Genomic DNA, 16184 nt, shown 5'->3' with positions numbered 1-16184 from the left:
TACAGCAGCACCTTTGGTCACTTTCAGAAGAGCTCCTACTCTTAAAAACCTGTTGGCGCTGAGCCAGTTAAAACAGCATAAGAAAAAAACCTGCATCACATGAACAAAAGGGAGCTTTATATGTTGCAAGTCCCCTTGCCTCTGTTGCAAGGAAATATGCCATGGAACTACCTCCATTCCATCACAAAGCAATGGTAACACTTCTGCCATTAAACACCACCTAACCTGTGATACACCTTATGTGATACATCTCCTGGACTGCTCCTGTGGTAAACAGTACATAGGGAGAACTGTCCAGGCTCTTAGATGCAGAATCAACAAGCATCGTCAAAATCTTAGAAATCACTTTCTTTTGCATGGGTGCTCGAGGCATTGCGCCACTAAACATGTAGATAATATGCAACCCTTCAAAGTAACTCCAATCGACCATATATCTAGTACAGTTAGCAACAGATTTGAACTTTTACAGAAGAGAGAGGTCTTCTGGATCTACAAAATGGGAACGCTGACCCCCAGAAGGCTTTAACGAGATCACGGAAACAATCATTCAGCAATAGAAGAAACCTTTTTTAACAATTCTTTACCCCCCCCCCCCCCCCCTCTAACTAGTCTCTCATATCGCCCTGGTCAAGACCGACATACCTGCTTCCATGTAACAGCAGAATGGAAATGGAACAATTTAACGAATTAAACTCAAAGCATACTGCAATAATAGCACGTTCGCTTTAAAATAAAAATAAAAAGGATTAATGTTTTTCTTTTGCCCCTGTATAGTTTGATAATAGTGGACAAACTTGTGGGAATCTCAGGAGAAATATCCAGAAAAAAATGTATATTTACAACTTTACACAACTTACCAATTCCCCCATTACTGTCGCATTGTCAAACAGCACAAATTGGATGCGCAAACAATGCGCGAATAGCGCATCTTGAACTGTTTTCTTGGACTATCAAATAACATTAATTAGAAGCACAAGCAATGAAAAGATATGTAATCATTACCTTAGGACAAAAGGTTTTTCAATGTCAGCTGGCATTTGGTCCGTTACAACCAATATCACTGCCACATATACACAGTGTACTGACACTGTTACATTGTTAGTGTCACTCTATTACAAAGAATAGCGCTACTACTGAGTAAATCAATGAATGATATGCAGAGATCGTGGAACAGCGCTCCTCAATTTTTTCACCTGTAACTTTTAGTGGAATCTTTTCTTTTGTATTTTATTTGTATTTAAGAACTGTTGTATTTTTAAATGAATTTATTAACCAGGACAGGGACTGGTTTTCACCTTTAATCATATTGGAACTCTATTCCATAATTTTATGATGTTATGTAATACAGGAAGTCCCGGAATCGCCATTTTGGGACTCCCTAATGTGAAGCCAAGGTCTGGGTGTACCAATTTCCTGGGCAAATCCACAGCTTGTCCACTTCATAGCATTCCTTTATATAATGTGTCCTGGCTATGTATCTGTATGCACATCTTGATAAAGAGCTCGGTACGAGCTAGAAATGCGTTGAAAGTGCCATCACCATCCTTTTATACCTTTGATGTTGAAATTAAGAAAATATTTTATGGGAGAAGCGCCACGTTTGGATAATCTTTTCTTTAAAGGGGTACTCCGGTGCTTAGACCCCCGTGATCACTGTCGATCACGGGGCCGGCGGCGTGTGACGTCACGCCTCCGCCCCAGTGTGATGTCACGCTCCGCCCCTCAATGCAAGCCTACGGGAGGGGGCGTGATAGCGGACACGCTCCGGGAACTGATTACAAACGGGGTGCTGCGTGCAAGATCACGGGAGTCCCCAGTGGCGGGACTCCCGCGATCAGGCATCTTATCCCCTATCCTTTGGATAGGGGATAAGATGTCTAAGCACAGGAGAACCCCTTTAACTACTTTCTTTATACATCTCTGAGAATCACATCGCGATTTTCATAGAGATACATATGGGGAGATGTATCAAATATTGTGCCCAGGAACAGTGGGGCAGTTGTCCATTGCAACCAATTAGATTCCAGCTTTCATTTTTAAAAAGGCATTTGATAAATAAAAGCTGGAATCCGAGTGGTTGCTATAGGCAGTTGCCTAAGGCTATCTTCACACAGAAGAATTTCTGCACGGAATTCTGCATGAAAATCCTGTAGAGAGGGAGAGTTGCAATTTCCACAGCAGTCCCCATAGTCATATTGGGGAACTAAAGCCACCTGGTAAAAGAAGAAGTAATGTGGCTGTTTAACTCTATAGTGTTATGGCCATGGAGTATAAAACTATTTTTTTTTATAGTGTTGCTTTAATTAGACGAAAAAACATAGGAACAACCCTCAACAGTTCGTCCTGGTCCCAAACAATGAAGTAACTGAATATTACACATATATCATGACCCATACCTCTGGTTTCTTCTTGAATCTTTTCTGTAGGTTGAAGCCTTAATGCGTCTTGCTGAAAATATCCAACAGATACATCTTCCTTTTGCTGTACAGCTAAAAGCGAGAAAGAACAATTGTGACTGCAACAGTACATCCTGTCCCCTGGCACAGGCTTCTAGCAAGATAGTGTATTTAGTACTGTATATTTTTAGCAGACAATTTGCCAAGCAAAATCCAAGTGAAATTGCTAGAGGTAAGACTTCAGAATAGCCATAACTGTTACAACACGTACAGGACACATTCTATTCTAATATTACACAGGGGTGAGGAAAGGTTATAAAAAAACTACTTGTCCACGGGACTAAAATGGAGCAAAATCTACTTGTCCCTCATGACGATCCACTTGTCCGGGCCAATTTTCGCTTTTACACTCTCGTTTTTCCCTCCTCGCCCTATTAATAGTCATAACTACCTACTATAATTATACCTTTTAATTGTTCCATAACATATGCTCCGAAACAAAAACATTTTGGGGAAGTGAAATTGAAATAGTAAAAGATAATTTTGCAAATTTGGTGGATTTCTTTTCTACACCATTTACCTTGTGGTTGAGCGAACATGTTATTTTGGTACTTTAGGCCGCCTGATTACAGCAATACCAGATTTGTATAGTTTCAGTCATGTTTTACTAATAAAAAAAAAGTTTTTCAAAAAAATTTTAAATTGCCATTTTCTGACCCCTGTAACTTCTTTTTTCCGCATACGAGGCTGTATGAGGGCAAATGTTTTGCGCCATGAACAGTTTTTTGTATTGGTACCATTTTGGCACCAATATCTTTTTTCTGGGATATTCTTAAAATTCTGTGGTTTGGTATTTTTTATTTTTATTTACATTTACGTCATTTTCCATAGGGGATACATAACGTTATGTTTAATATTTCGTACAATTGCACACGCAGCGATACCATTTATTTTTACATATTTTTATATATGAATAGGGGGAGATTTGAACTTTTAAAATGGAAGGGGTTAAAGGAGTAGTCCAGTGGTGATTCAGTGGTGAGCAACTTATCCCCTATCCTAAGGATAGGGGATAAGTTGCAGATCGCGGGGGGTCCGACCCCTGGGGCCCCCCGCGATCTCCTGTACGGAGCCCCGACAGCCCGCTGGAAGGGGGCGTGTCGACCTCCGCACGAGGCGGCGGCCGACACGCCCCCTCAATACAACTCTATGGCAGAGCCGGAGCGCTGCCTTCGGCAATCTCCGGCTCTGCCATAGAGATGTATTGAGGGGGCGTGTCGGCCGCCGCCTCGTGCGGGGGTCGACACCCGCTATCTCGGCGGAGAGCCGGGGCCCCGTACAGAGAGATCGCAGGGGGCCCCAGCGGTCGGACCCCCCGCGATCTCAAACTTATCCCCTATCCTTAGGATAGGGGATAAGTTTTTCACCACTGGACTACCCCTTTAAATGTGTGTAACTTTTATTAAAATGTTTTATTTTGTTGTTTACACTTTATTAGTCCCTTAGGGGACTTTTAGGAGGAATCATTAGGATTCCTCATACAAATCAATAGTTTTATTGAACTCCATTGATCTGTGTGCTCTGCAATCCATTGATAGAGCCAAGTCCAGCCAGGCTCTATCAATGACAGAGCCACGGACACCAGGGAATAGAGGTAAGCCCTTCGGCTACCTCTATAGTGGATCACCACCCTGCGATCACGCTGCGCGCGCGGGGGGGGGGAGGGGGGCGTCGACAACGACGACGATCCACCCCACTAGCCCACCAGGGCGCATTCACATGTCCCTTTAGTCCCTTCAAAGCTGACACCGGCGATCTAAAGGGTTATTAGCAAGCCGCGGTGATCGCTGCATGCTGGCTATTAGCGGCGGCCCCCAGCTACTGAAAACAGCTGGGGGCTGCAGAGTATTGAGCGGGCTAGTGTCCGAAGCCTTCACCATATGTCTCTCTGAGCGCTGCTGTGCTTGTCGGGGGCTTTCAGGTCCGGCCCTGCTTGCCCGAAGCAGGGCTATGGGGTTAGAAAATTCACCTGCCCAGCGCCCGGAACTGCATGCCCGGGGCATTGGGTTATAGGAATTCCACATCCCTGTAACATTATACATTGTTAAAAGCATCACTGTCATTAAGAACAACTTTGACATGTCGATTAGACATGTCAAAAGTTGTTGAACGTATCGGGTCTCACTGCTGAGACCTGCTAAGATTGTGAGCTATGTTAGGCTGGGTCCACACTACGTTTTGTCCCATACGGGAGCGCATACGGCAGGGGGGAGCTAAAAGCTCGCGCTCCCGTATGTTACCGTATGCGCTCCCGTATGCCATTCATTTCAATGAGCCGGCCGGAGTGAAACGTTCGGTCCGGTCGGCTCATTTTTGCGCCGTATGCGCTTTTACAACCGGACCTAAAACTGTGGTCAACCACGGTTTGAGGTCCGGTTGTAAAAGCGCATACGGCGCAAAAATGAGCCGACCGGACCGAACGTTTCACTCCGGTCGGCTCATTGAAATGAATGACATACGGGAGCGCATACGGTAACATACGGGAGCGCGAGCTTTTAGCTCCCCCCTGCCGTATGCGCTCCCGTATGGGACAAAACGTAGTGTGGACCCAGCCTAAGCTATGAGCCAGGGAAGCGGGCAGCATTGTGCTCAGCTCCCCAGCCAGCCAACAGATCTGTTTATTTCTGTCCAGAGAAATGTATGAATCGCTCAGTGGAGCACAGTCCTGCCTGCTTTTCTGGCTATTAACACACAATTGCAGCAGTGAAATCTTCTATTTAATAATCTTAACGTTTACTGTCGTTAGAAATATTTTACCCCATTTAATGTTTCCTTAAAAACTAAGCATTTTCCTAATATATTTAATTTAAAAATTTGATTGCTAAATCTTAAATTTTGCAAACAAACCCTGGAAATCAAGCCCTTTTTAGGTGGAACATTTTTCTCAGGGGAGGGGAAAGGGGGATGTGAATAGCTCCCTGCTGTGCCTTAGTGCAGTGTATAATAGAGCTTTCACCAGTGCAAGCTGAACAGCTGTGAAATCATACAGCTTGCAGTCTTTTTTTTTAGAAGAGGAGCATTTACATGCACACTGACAAGCAATAGAAGGTGTTACATTTTTATTTATATGCAAAATAGTTCCTCCTTGGTCATTTTATGAACTTATTTCTTTATAGGGGATAAGTGTATGATTGTGGGGGTCCGACCGCTTGGACCCCCCCACGATTTCCCGTACAGGGACCCGGCATTACTGTGGCTAATGCAAGTGTTGTCGACCTCACTGAGGCCGGCAACATGCCCCCTCCGTACACTGCCTCTCCACCTCTCCCATAGAGAAACAGAGGGAGCTTGTCGGCCGCGACGTCATGCAGTGGCCAACACGCCTCCTGCACGTGAGAGCCGCAGCAGAGCCCCGTACAGGAGATCGCAAGGGTCCCAGTGTTCGGACCCCTCTGCGATCAGACACTTATCCCTCATCTTGCGGATGAGGAATAAGTGTCTTAGGCTGCAGATCTCCTTTAAAGTTATATAGAACATGTATTTTAGGCACAAAGCTTTGCAAATTTAAAAATGTTTGAGCAGACCACACAACAGGGGAGAAGGAGGTGCAAAAAATTGTGTATAGTAATACATAGATCAATAGTTGTTTTACATATAAAAACATGCATATTATGCATACATGTCTTAGAGTACATTACTACACTGACAAGCATTTTTTTGAATTTTCTTACTAATAACAATAACACTTTTAGCCTTCTAGCACTTAGCCGCTGTATGCTCCAAAGGAAGTTGCGTAGTGCTTTCCAGTCTGACCAAAGTGCCACCTCAGTACGTGTCAGGAACTGTCCAGAGTAGGTGCAAATCCCCACAGCAAACATCTCCTGCTCTGGACAGTTCCTGACAGGGACAGAGGTGTCAGCTGAGACCATTGTGGTCAGACTGAAAAGAACTATAAAAAAAACTTCCTCTGGAGAATATAGCAGGTGATAAGTACTGGAAGGCTAAATATTTTTAAATAGTAGTCATTTACAAATATGTTTAACTTTCTGGCACCAGTTGATGTGAAGAAAAAAAAAAAAAAAATAGTCCCCCCTTTAACCCCTTAAGGACCAAGGACGTACCGGTACGTCCTTGGTCCTGCTCTTCTGATATAACGCGGGGTTACACAGTAACCCCGCGTCATATCATGGCGGGCCCGGCGTCATAGTGAAGCCGGGACCCGCCTCTAATAGCGCGCAGCGCCGATCGCGGCGCCGCGCGCTATTAACCCTTTAGCCGCGCGCTCAGAGCTGAGCCGCGCGGCTAAAAGTGAAAGTGAAAGTTCCCGGCTAGCTCAGTCGGGCTGTTCGGGATAGCCGCGGCTAATCGCGGCATCCCGAACAGCTCACAGGACAGCGGGAGGACCCCTTCCTGCCTCCTCGCTGTCCGATCGCCGAATGACTGCTCAGTGCCTGAGATCCAGGCATGAGCAGTCATGCGGCAGAATCAATGATCACTGGTTTCTTATGAGAAACCAGTGATCAACATAGAAGATCAGTGTGTGCAGCGTTATAGGTCCCTATGGGACCTATAACACTGCAAAAAAAAAAGTGAAAAAAAAAAGTGAATAAATATCATTTAACTCCTCCCCTATTAAAAGTTTGAATCACCCCCCTTTTCCAATAAAAAAAAAAAACAGTGTAAATAAAAATAAACATGTGGTATCACCGCGTGCGGAAATGTCCGAATTATAAAAATATATAATTAATTAAACCGCTCGGTCAATGGCGTGCGCGCAAAAAAATTCCAAAGTCCAAAATAGTGCATTTTTGGTCACTTTTTATATCATATAAAAATAAAAAGAATGATCAATAAGTCCTATCAATGCAAAAATGGTACCGTTAAAAACTTCAGATCACGGCGCAAAAAATGAGCCCTCATACCGCCCCATACACGGAAAAATAAAAAAGTTATAGGGGTCAGAAGATGACAATTTTAAACGTATTAATTTTCCTGCATGTAGTTATGATTTTTTCCAGAAGTCCGACAAAATCAAACCTATATAAGTAGGGTATCATTTTAATCGTATGGACCTACAGAATACATATCAGGTGTCATTTTTACCGAAAAATGTACTACGTAGAAACGGAAGCCCCCAAAAGTTACAAAACAGCGTTTTTTTTTTCAATTTTGTCGCACAATGATTTTTTTCCCCGCTTTACCATAGATTTTTGGGCAAAATGACTGACGTCATTACAAAGTAGAATTGGTGGCGCAAAAAATAAGCCATCATATGGATTTTTAGGTGTAAATTTGAAAGAGTTATGATTTTTTAAAGGCAAGGAGCAAAAAACGAAAATGCAAAAACGGAAAAACCTCCGGTCCTTAAGGGGTTAAGGAGATAAGGCAGTGACCAATGTATATACAATTCAGTATTTTCAAGCCAGCTCAAAAGTTTTTCCAGAAATTAGTAAGAACAGAAAGTTGGTCGGCTGTTCTTATCAATTGCAGTTTAGGATAGTAGATGATGATCGGCCAGCAAAAATATATAAGATACATAAGGGATCGGGATTTGATGCCTCCATTTGTTTAAGTAAACTGCAAACAACTCCCTGAAGATTGAGGAGGTCTGGAACAAGTGATTTGCCCCTGAGCCTTAGTAGAATAAATAGCTGCAATGAGCTTGCATATCCCAAGCACTGGCATCTCTTGTGACATATATAACATTGACCACAGGACCCCTACTTTGGCACTGCACTTTTTATGCACCACTCAATGAGTCATCCTGGCTTTTGGAGGAAAGGAAAAAATAAAAAATAAAAAAAGGATTATTATGGGAGGATTTCATGCTGTCTCACTTCTGCAGGACTTCTAGCTGCAGACCTCTGGACATGATGTTAGGAGGCCCATTTCTGCAGAAGACAAGAGAGTTTCTTCTTTTTTCATGGGATGAAAAGATCTCTGGGCTGAAGATCCCTAACAATTAGCACGGAACTGAGAGAATTGTGTTGGATTTTTTCCAGATTTAAAAAGAACAAGGCTGAGTCTGAAAAATCAGCACTGCTTTAGTTTGTGCAACCTTTTTGGCCAAAGCAAGCCAAGAGAGTGTCTGGGAGGTGGTTTCTGAGCTTTATGGAGGTATACCCATTTGGATGCAGTGTGTCAATTCCAGAGACGAGGTGTGTGTGTGCTTTTTAAAGGGGTACTCCGCCCCTAGACATCTTATCCCCTATCCAAAAGGACAGAGGATAAGATGTCTGATCTCTGCTGCAGCACCACAGACATCCGATGCACGGAGCGAACTTTGCTCCATGCCGGATGACTGGCTATGCGGGGCAGAGGCTCCTGACGTCACGGTCATGCCCCGCTCATGAGGTCACGGTCACACTCCCTCAATACAAGTCTATGGGAGGGGGAGTGACGGCCGTCATGCCCCCTCCTATAGACTTGCATTGAGGAGGCGTGGCTGGGACGTCACGAGCATCCGGCGCTGCACCCGATGCTCTAAACGAACGCTGGGTGCAGCAGGGAGATTGCGGGGGTCCCCAGCGGTGGGACCCCCGCGATCAGACATCTTATCCCCTACCCTTTGGATAGGGGATAAGATGTCTAGGGGCGGAGTACCCCTTTAAGCCCCTTCTGGTCCCGCTGTCATCACTTAAAGCCAACATGCACAGAGTATTCTGGCCCACCCTCGACTGAGATTGGCACTAACAATACACATGGAACACACTTTCTGCACAGAGTTTTTAACATAAAACCCATATGATACAAGTTGCTGATTCATGTAAAGCAGGAGCCACTACTGTTATAAGCAAAAAGTGAAAACAAAAATATACGCATCAAATATTTGTGCCTGCTGTAAAATTACAGCTGTAAAAAGGAAAAAAACTTGGCAACACTTAATTACCTGGATAGTCCTGTGCCTGCCATGATGTATTGCATGGCATTTCTGTGGGAAGAAGGAAAAGGCCATCCAAAATATCATCCACTAAAGCTTGTAGATTTGGCTCCAAATTTGGTCGAAGTTGAGACAAGAAATCCACTGCACCAATATCAATTAACCATTGAGCTGCTACAGAATACTGCAAATAAAATAAAATGTAGAATATATGTAATACAGATCACTCTCAATAGACAGGGGAGCTAACTTTTTTACTGGCTCATCACAGTTCTGCAAGGGTATATGCATACCATATATTAGAGGGGAGTATATTGGTCTGGATTATACTATATTAGCCACGGCAGAGAACCTGTACAAAGTCTATACACGGTCGAGGGGACCCATCTCATTACATAGACTGCTCATTGATTTTGGCAAGTTCACTACACATTAATTGCCACTGTAAAAAGGAAAATTATAGGGGTTTCCAGGACTTCATAATTGATGGCCTTTCCATCACTATAATGTGAACAGGGCCAGAAAGCCAATGCCATTGATTGCATAATGTGGCATTGGGTAACCATCTTATCTTCTACTTAAGTGTGTGGGAGGTAAGTTCCTGACATGGACAGAGGTGTCGGCAGAGAGCAGGTCAGACTAGAAAGAACACCACACCTTGAGAGCATAGAACAGCTTATAAGTACTGGAAGGCTTAACATTTTTAAATAGAATGAATTTACAAATCTGTATAACTTTCTGACACCAGTTGATTTAAAAACCATTTTTTTTTCACTGGAGTACCCCTTTAATACTTAACATTACTGAGGCTACATGCATCCATGTTGTTAAGACCTATAATAGGAACCAAAAGACTGCTATGGGCCCCTACTCCAGTCTGATTTATAAAGAGCCACACAGCTTTTTTTATTCCACATATGCTCCACTTCATGCTATATTACACAAGGGTTCTTCCCTTGAATCAATGTTTCTGGAGGGGAACAAAGAGGGAATTTAATAGGACCAGCATCTCACAGGCTGGTCTTTAAAGCGCAACTATCATGAGATTTTAACCCCCCCCCCCCCCCCCCAGATTACTACAATGCTGTTACAGCGCATGCGCCCCTCCCTTCCTCTAGTACTGCACCTGCGCAGTGAGCACGCGCTTTTACCAATGTGCTCATATAAAGCATACTTAGGTTGTTAAATACGCACCTTAACCAACTTATTTAGAAGCTGTAGTACTTCATCCTTCATTGGAACCGTAGGGAAGTTGAACCATTCAAGAAGACATACAAACAATGACTTTTCTTGTATTAGATCAGAAGGAGTAAGAATGTTATGGTCTAATTTACAAAGTATATTTTTAAGTGTTCTTTCTCGAATTTCTGTAAGATGGTGGCCTGAGGTAGAGAAAAACAAGGAAAACGCTTAAAAATGAAAAACTAAATTTACCTCTATAATACTTTATAAACATTACAAATCACATGTTGCTGAAGAGAGATGTTGTGCGCAAGCGTCAATCACTCCGTGTAATAAGGCCCTCAGATAGCTTTTACATTTCATGTGGGAAGCTCGTGATGTCAAGTTATTGAGAGAGGCCGGCTATCTCATGACATGAATCACTAAACATATTGAGGGAGATTTATCAAGCTCCATAGTAGATTTTTTTGCGTAAAAAAGTTGCATGTACTTGCACACGTGCAACTTTTCTATACATGGAATTTTCTATACTTTTCAGAAATGAGCTTTGGAGGAAGCAAAAATCTAAGTCTGCTCACATAGCTTTTTTTCCCTTTGCAGTGGTCATGTATTTATCAAATGCGATAGTCGCTATTTATGAAGAAGAAAAGTTGCATCTCCATTTAAGTCGCATATGTATTCCAGGTCCAACCTGGCTTACAGAAAGTGCATACATCTGCAGAAAAGGAAATTAACACCCTCTTTAACAACTGTTCTTGTTCTGCATCATGAAACAAAGCTACTACATTGTTAATTATAGAAAAAAAAATTATTATTATAACTAAACTATTAATTTTAAGGTTGAAAATACACACTGCACACCTTGTTAATTTAAGGACACGTACATGCTGGTGTACCCACTAAAATTTAAAACTAATGTTGTGTTAAAATAGAATAAGGCACAAAATAATTGTGTAAGAATTTTTACATACTACATAAATAACCCATACGTGGCACTAAAAGTTTTCCTTGAAAAAAATAAATGAATAAATAAAATAAAAAAAAGAGAAACATCCATAGTAATACAGCTTGATAAACATGTTGGGGTGGGTAGCGTACCAAGCCTTTTTTTGTGGCTTCACTATTGATTATGAGCCTGTTGGTGCTGCACTGTCTTCCTTCCTGACGTAAACTCCAGCCTCAGCGCAGCGACGCAAGACTCCACCCACACACATCACAAAATGCGGGCTCAAAATTAAACAAAATAAAACTCCAGAGTACGGATATTCGTGGTGCGGCATAGAATGTTTTTAATATTTTTACATTTCTGAGGAGGGTGGATGGGTTGTTGCGGGATAGTTGGAGTGCAGCTATTTTGTGCCAGGCAGGCCAGTCAGGGTGTCACCTGATGCGGTACGCCACCCCCACCCCCCACACACACACACAATCCCCACTACTCTCTAGCAATGCCACTGGCAAAAGGGCAGATAAATAACTTCAGCTATTAACATAAGTGAAAACTTTTCTGCTTTAAAAAAAATGCTTTTGTAAGCGGGTTTCCTGGGTTTGGCTTATGTGTGATTTATCAAGGTTATGCAACTATTTAACCTCTTAAAGACACAGGGCGTACCTGTAAGCCCTGCAACCGGTTTCCTGGGTTTTGCTTACGTGTGATCTATCAAGGCTGTGTGACTGTTTAACCTCTTAAGGACGCAGGGAGTGCCTGTAAGCCCTGCACTCGGTCCCGGTATAAAATGCGTCATATCAGGTCGGTCCCAGCGGCTAATGACAGCCGGGACCCTGGGCTAATAGTGTGCGGCACCGATCATTGTGCCGCGCGCTATTAACTCTTTAGATGCGGCATTCAAAAGTTGAAAGATTCTTCTAAAATGAAAGTAAAAGCTTCCCAGCAGCTCAGTCGGGCTGATCGGGACCATTACGGTGAAATCGCGAAGTCCAGGTGAGCTAGAACACGAGCGGAGGTCCCCTCACCTGCTTCAGTCAGCGATTGAATCAAAGGATAGAATCCAGACTTGAGAAATCGACCGCCGATTACACTGATCTTTGCCGTGTCAATGATCTGTGTATGAGATTGGTATGTGCAGTGCAATAGCCACCAGGGGGTAAACTCTGTGTTCCTTTCAAACCACTTAGGTTTTTTGTTTATCTAAAGCTCACTGCCTGTCATGTGGTTATTGTTGTGTGTAGTACAGTTGGTTACTGGTTTAATTACATAACATACAAATGACTGTTACTGATCCTCAATAGAAGTAGTGGACAGACATTTAGAATCCATTCAATAACAGGGATATGAATTTGCCTATTGTAGGCTAGTACGATAGGTTCACAAGAGGCTGACATGCAGTGTTGCTGTTTTTATAATTTTATTCATTTACATAACTTATTCCACAGTGCTGTACATAGATCTTTCTCGATCACATTGGGGCTTACAATCAAAATGCCATTAGAAAAATTTGGGGGTATGGTAGAATGCCAGAGTAATTTGAGGATAACAGGGGGTATGCATGAAAAGTGGAGGAGGTGAACATCTTTTTACTCCATTAATTCTCATGGAAACTGTGTACCTGCCCCAAATGTATTACACGGCGCAGGGCATGGGATAAATCTGGTGCTGATCACATTTATCTGCAACTTTGTGTGTGACTTTTAAACCGGTGCGACTTTTTAATAATGCTGCCAACTGAGAACTGGTGTAGAATTGCGCCTAAATAAGCGTAGATGCGCCAAAATATGCAACAAACTGAAAAGTCGCAAATCATAACTTCCTGGCTACTGCATCATTTTAACTGAAATCACAACTTTAGAAAAAAAATTCTATTTGGCTTGTGGTGTTTTTTTCCCAGCTCTGTGCAAAAATGACAAAAATAAACACTACAAAGGCGAGCTCAGGGAGGACAGAAACCTCCCGTGGAGCAGAAGGGCAAATGTGCTGCTTAAAATCAACAAATTAAACGCTAGGAAATGTTGAATTTTTTACACTCCTATTCATGGCATGCATTACACTGTATAAAGAAATACATTTTGTACAGTGTAATACAGTCATGGCCGTAAACGTTGGCACCATTGAAATTTTTCTAGAAAATTAAGTATTTTTCACAGAAAAGGATTGCAGTAACACGTTTTGCTTTACACATGTTTATTCCATTTGTGTGTACTGGAACTAAACCAAAAAAGGAAGGAAAAAAAAAGTAAATTGGACATAATGTCACAACAGACTCCAAAAATGGGCTGGACAAAATTATTGGAACCCTTTGAGAATTGTGGAAAAATAAGATTGTTTCAAGCATGTGATGTGGCCTTAAACTCACCTGGGGAAAGTAACAGGTGTGGGCAATATAAAAATCACACCTGAAAAGCAGATAAAAAGGAGAGAAGTTCACTTAGTCTTTGCATTGTGTGTGTGTGTGTGTGCCACACTATGCACGGACAACAGAAAGAGGAGAAAAGAACTGTCTGAGGACTTGAGAACCAAAATTACGAAAACATAACAATCTCATGGTTAAAAGTCCATCTCCAGAGATCTAGATTTGTCTTTGTTCACAGTGCCCAACATTATCAAGAAGTTTGCAACCCATGGCACTGTAGCTTATCTCCCTGGGCGTGAATGAAAGAGAAAAATTGATGAAAGGTGTCAACGCAGGATAGTCTGGATGGTGGATAAGCAGCCCCAAACAAGTTCCAAAGATATTCAAGCTGTCCTGCAGGCTAAGGGAGCATCAGTGTCAGCACAAACTGTCGACATTTAAATAAAATGAAACACTATGGCAGGAGAGCCAGGAGGACCCCACTGCTGACAGACATAAAAAGGCAAGACTACACCACTCTTCTACTCTCTCAAATCCGACTTGTCCAGATGGGAGCGGAGAGACTTTTCTTGGCTGGGGAGGGTAAATATCCTGAAAATGAATATGCTACCTTGTCTCATATCTTTTCTCCTGTATTCCCTGCCTAATACCCAGATCCTATTTCAAGGAACTCTCCTCTCTCAGCTCTGGATTTGTATGGATGCACAAACCATCAAGACTGGCCCGCACCATATTGATTAGAAGGAAAAGAGAGGGGGGTTTGGAGATGCCTGACCCCCTCTCGTATTACCTGGCTGCCGTCCTCTCCCGTGTACTAGATTGCTTTCACAATTATACAGACAAACAATGGGTACAATTTGAGGGTACTATATTTAATCAAAACCCAAAATTCTTACTTTGGCTCCCCCAATACATCTCTTCCACTAAAGAAGTGGCCAGGCTTGCGGCCAGAACGGTAATTCCAAGACTTTGGAAATCGCAACTTCCCCCTTCCATTACCTCTTGGCTCCAAGAATCCTCCCATCTACACAGGATGGAAAAATTGCTAGCCGACTCCAAAAATCAGATAGACAAATATAACACCATCTGGCACCCTTGGACACATTTCACATCCTCTAGGGACTATATGTCCATGCATCTTATGGGGGACAACGTATGTCCCCCAAACCCTACAGCATACCCGGTTTCCGGTGCTCCCCCTACCTAAACAGACCATTTTTCACAAATAACCACCATGCCTCATTGCTTTGCAATGTTGTTCTGAAGCCCTCCTGACCCGCTGGGTAAGTCTTAAAACCTCTTTCTTACGAACCTAGTAGTCGTTCCCATTCCCTTCTGTCCCTTTGGAACCCTTTCCTGTCTCTTCTTCCCCCTTCTTTCTGTCCTCATCTCCCCTTCTTCCCATACGTTGCTTACACCAACCACATTGTTGTTGATTGTATCTACCCTATCTACTGTATCACATAGAAGCTCGGACCATGTGCCTTGAGTTGAATAATTGATGTTTGATTTGTCGTGTCTTTAAATATTTACTTTAATGTATTCAACATCCTGTCTTGTTACTGAATACCTGACTTTATACAGTGATGGTACGCATCATATGTGTGCACCCTATCGACAACCGCGTTTCTTACGAGGCCTGTTTATTGATTGTGTTTTTGTACCTTACGTGAACTTTTTGTACTTTGAAAAATTTATAAAACGTTAATTTAAAAAAAAAAAGGCAAGACTAAATTTTGCCAAAGTGAACTTGAGTAAGCCAAAATCCTTCTGGGAAAACGTCTTGTGGACAGATGAGACCAAGATAGAGCTTTTTGGTAAATCACATCATTCTATTGTTTACCAAAAATGGAATGAGGCCTACAAAAGAAAAGAACACAGTACCTACAGTGAAATATGGTGGAGATTCAATATGTTTTGGGGTTGTTTTGCTGCCTCTGGCGCTGGGTGCCTTGAATGTAGGGCATTATGAAATCTGAGGATTATCAATGAATTTTGGATTACACTGTACAGCCCAGTGTTGGAAAGCTGGGTTTGAGTCGGAGATCTTGGGTCTTCCAGCAGGACAATGACCCCAAACCTATGGCAAAAAGCACCCATAAATGAATGGCAACAAAGCGCTGGAGAGTTCTGAAGTGGCCAGCAATGAGTCCAGATCTAAATCCCATGAAAACACCTGTGGAGAGATCTTAAAATTGCTGTTGGGAAAAGGCTCCCTTCCAATAAGAGAGACCTGGAGCAACTTGCAAAGGAAGAGTGGTCCAACATTCCCCCTGAGAGGTGTAAGAAGATTATTGATGGTTATAGGAAGCAACAGATTTCAGGTTTTTTTTTCCCCCCAAAGGGTGTGCAACCAAATATTAAGTTAAGGGTGCCAATAATTTTGTCCAGACCATTTTTGGAGTTTGGTGTGACATTATG

At 42.6% G+C, this 16184-nt stretch overlaps 1 protein-coding gene across 2 annotated transcripts in view; it reads right to left on the bottom strand.

Moving 5' to 3' along the window:
* RTTN (rotatin) overlaps positions 1-16184 on the bottom strand; it is a 259753-nt gene that overhangs the window by 214328 nt on the left and 29241 nt on the right. For both annotated transcript variants that reach the window (XR_008844181.1, XM_056521457.1), the window contains exons 3-5: positions 10471-10658; positions 9286-9460; positions 2397-2489 (exon numbers count right to left, since the gene is read on the bottom strand). Coding sequence is in view for 1 of the 2 variants with exons in the window: in XM_056521457.1 (XP_056377432.1) it covers positions 2397-2489; positions 9286-9460; positions 10471-10658 (456 nt within the window). In the remaining variant the exon portion in view is untranslated. The remainder of the gene's footprint in view (positions 1-2396; positions 2490-9285; positions 9461-10470; positions 10659-16184) is intronic.

This window comes from Hyla sarda, chromosome 5 (genome assembly GCF_029499605.1).
Source record: "Hyla sarda isolate aHylSar1 chromosome 5, aHylSar1.hap1, whole genome shotgun sequence".
Taxonomy (NCBI): Eukaryota; Metazoa; Chordata; class Amphibia; order Anura; family Hylidae; genus Hyla; species Hyla sarda.
This window is presented reverse-complemented; position numbering and strand designations above follow the sequence as displayed.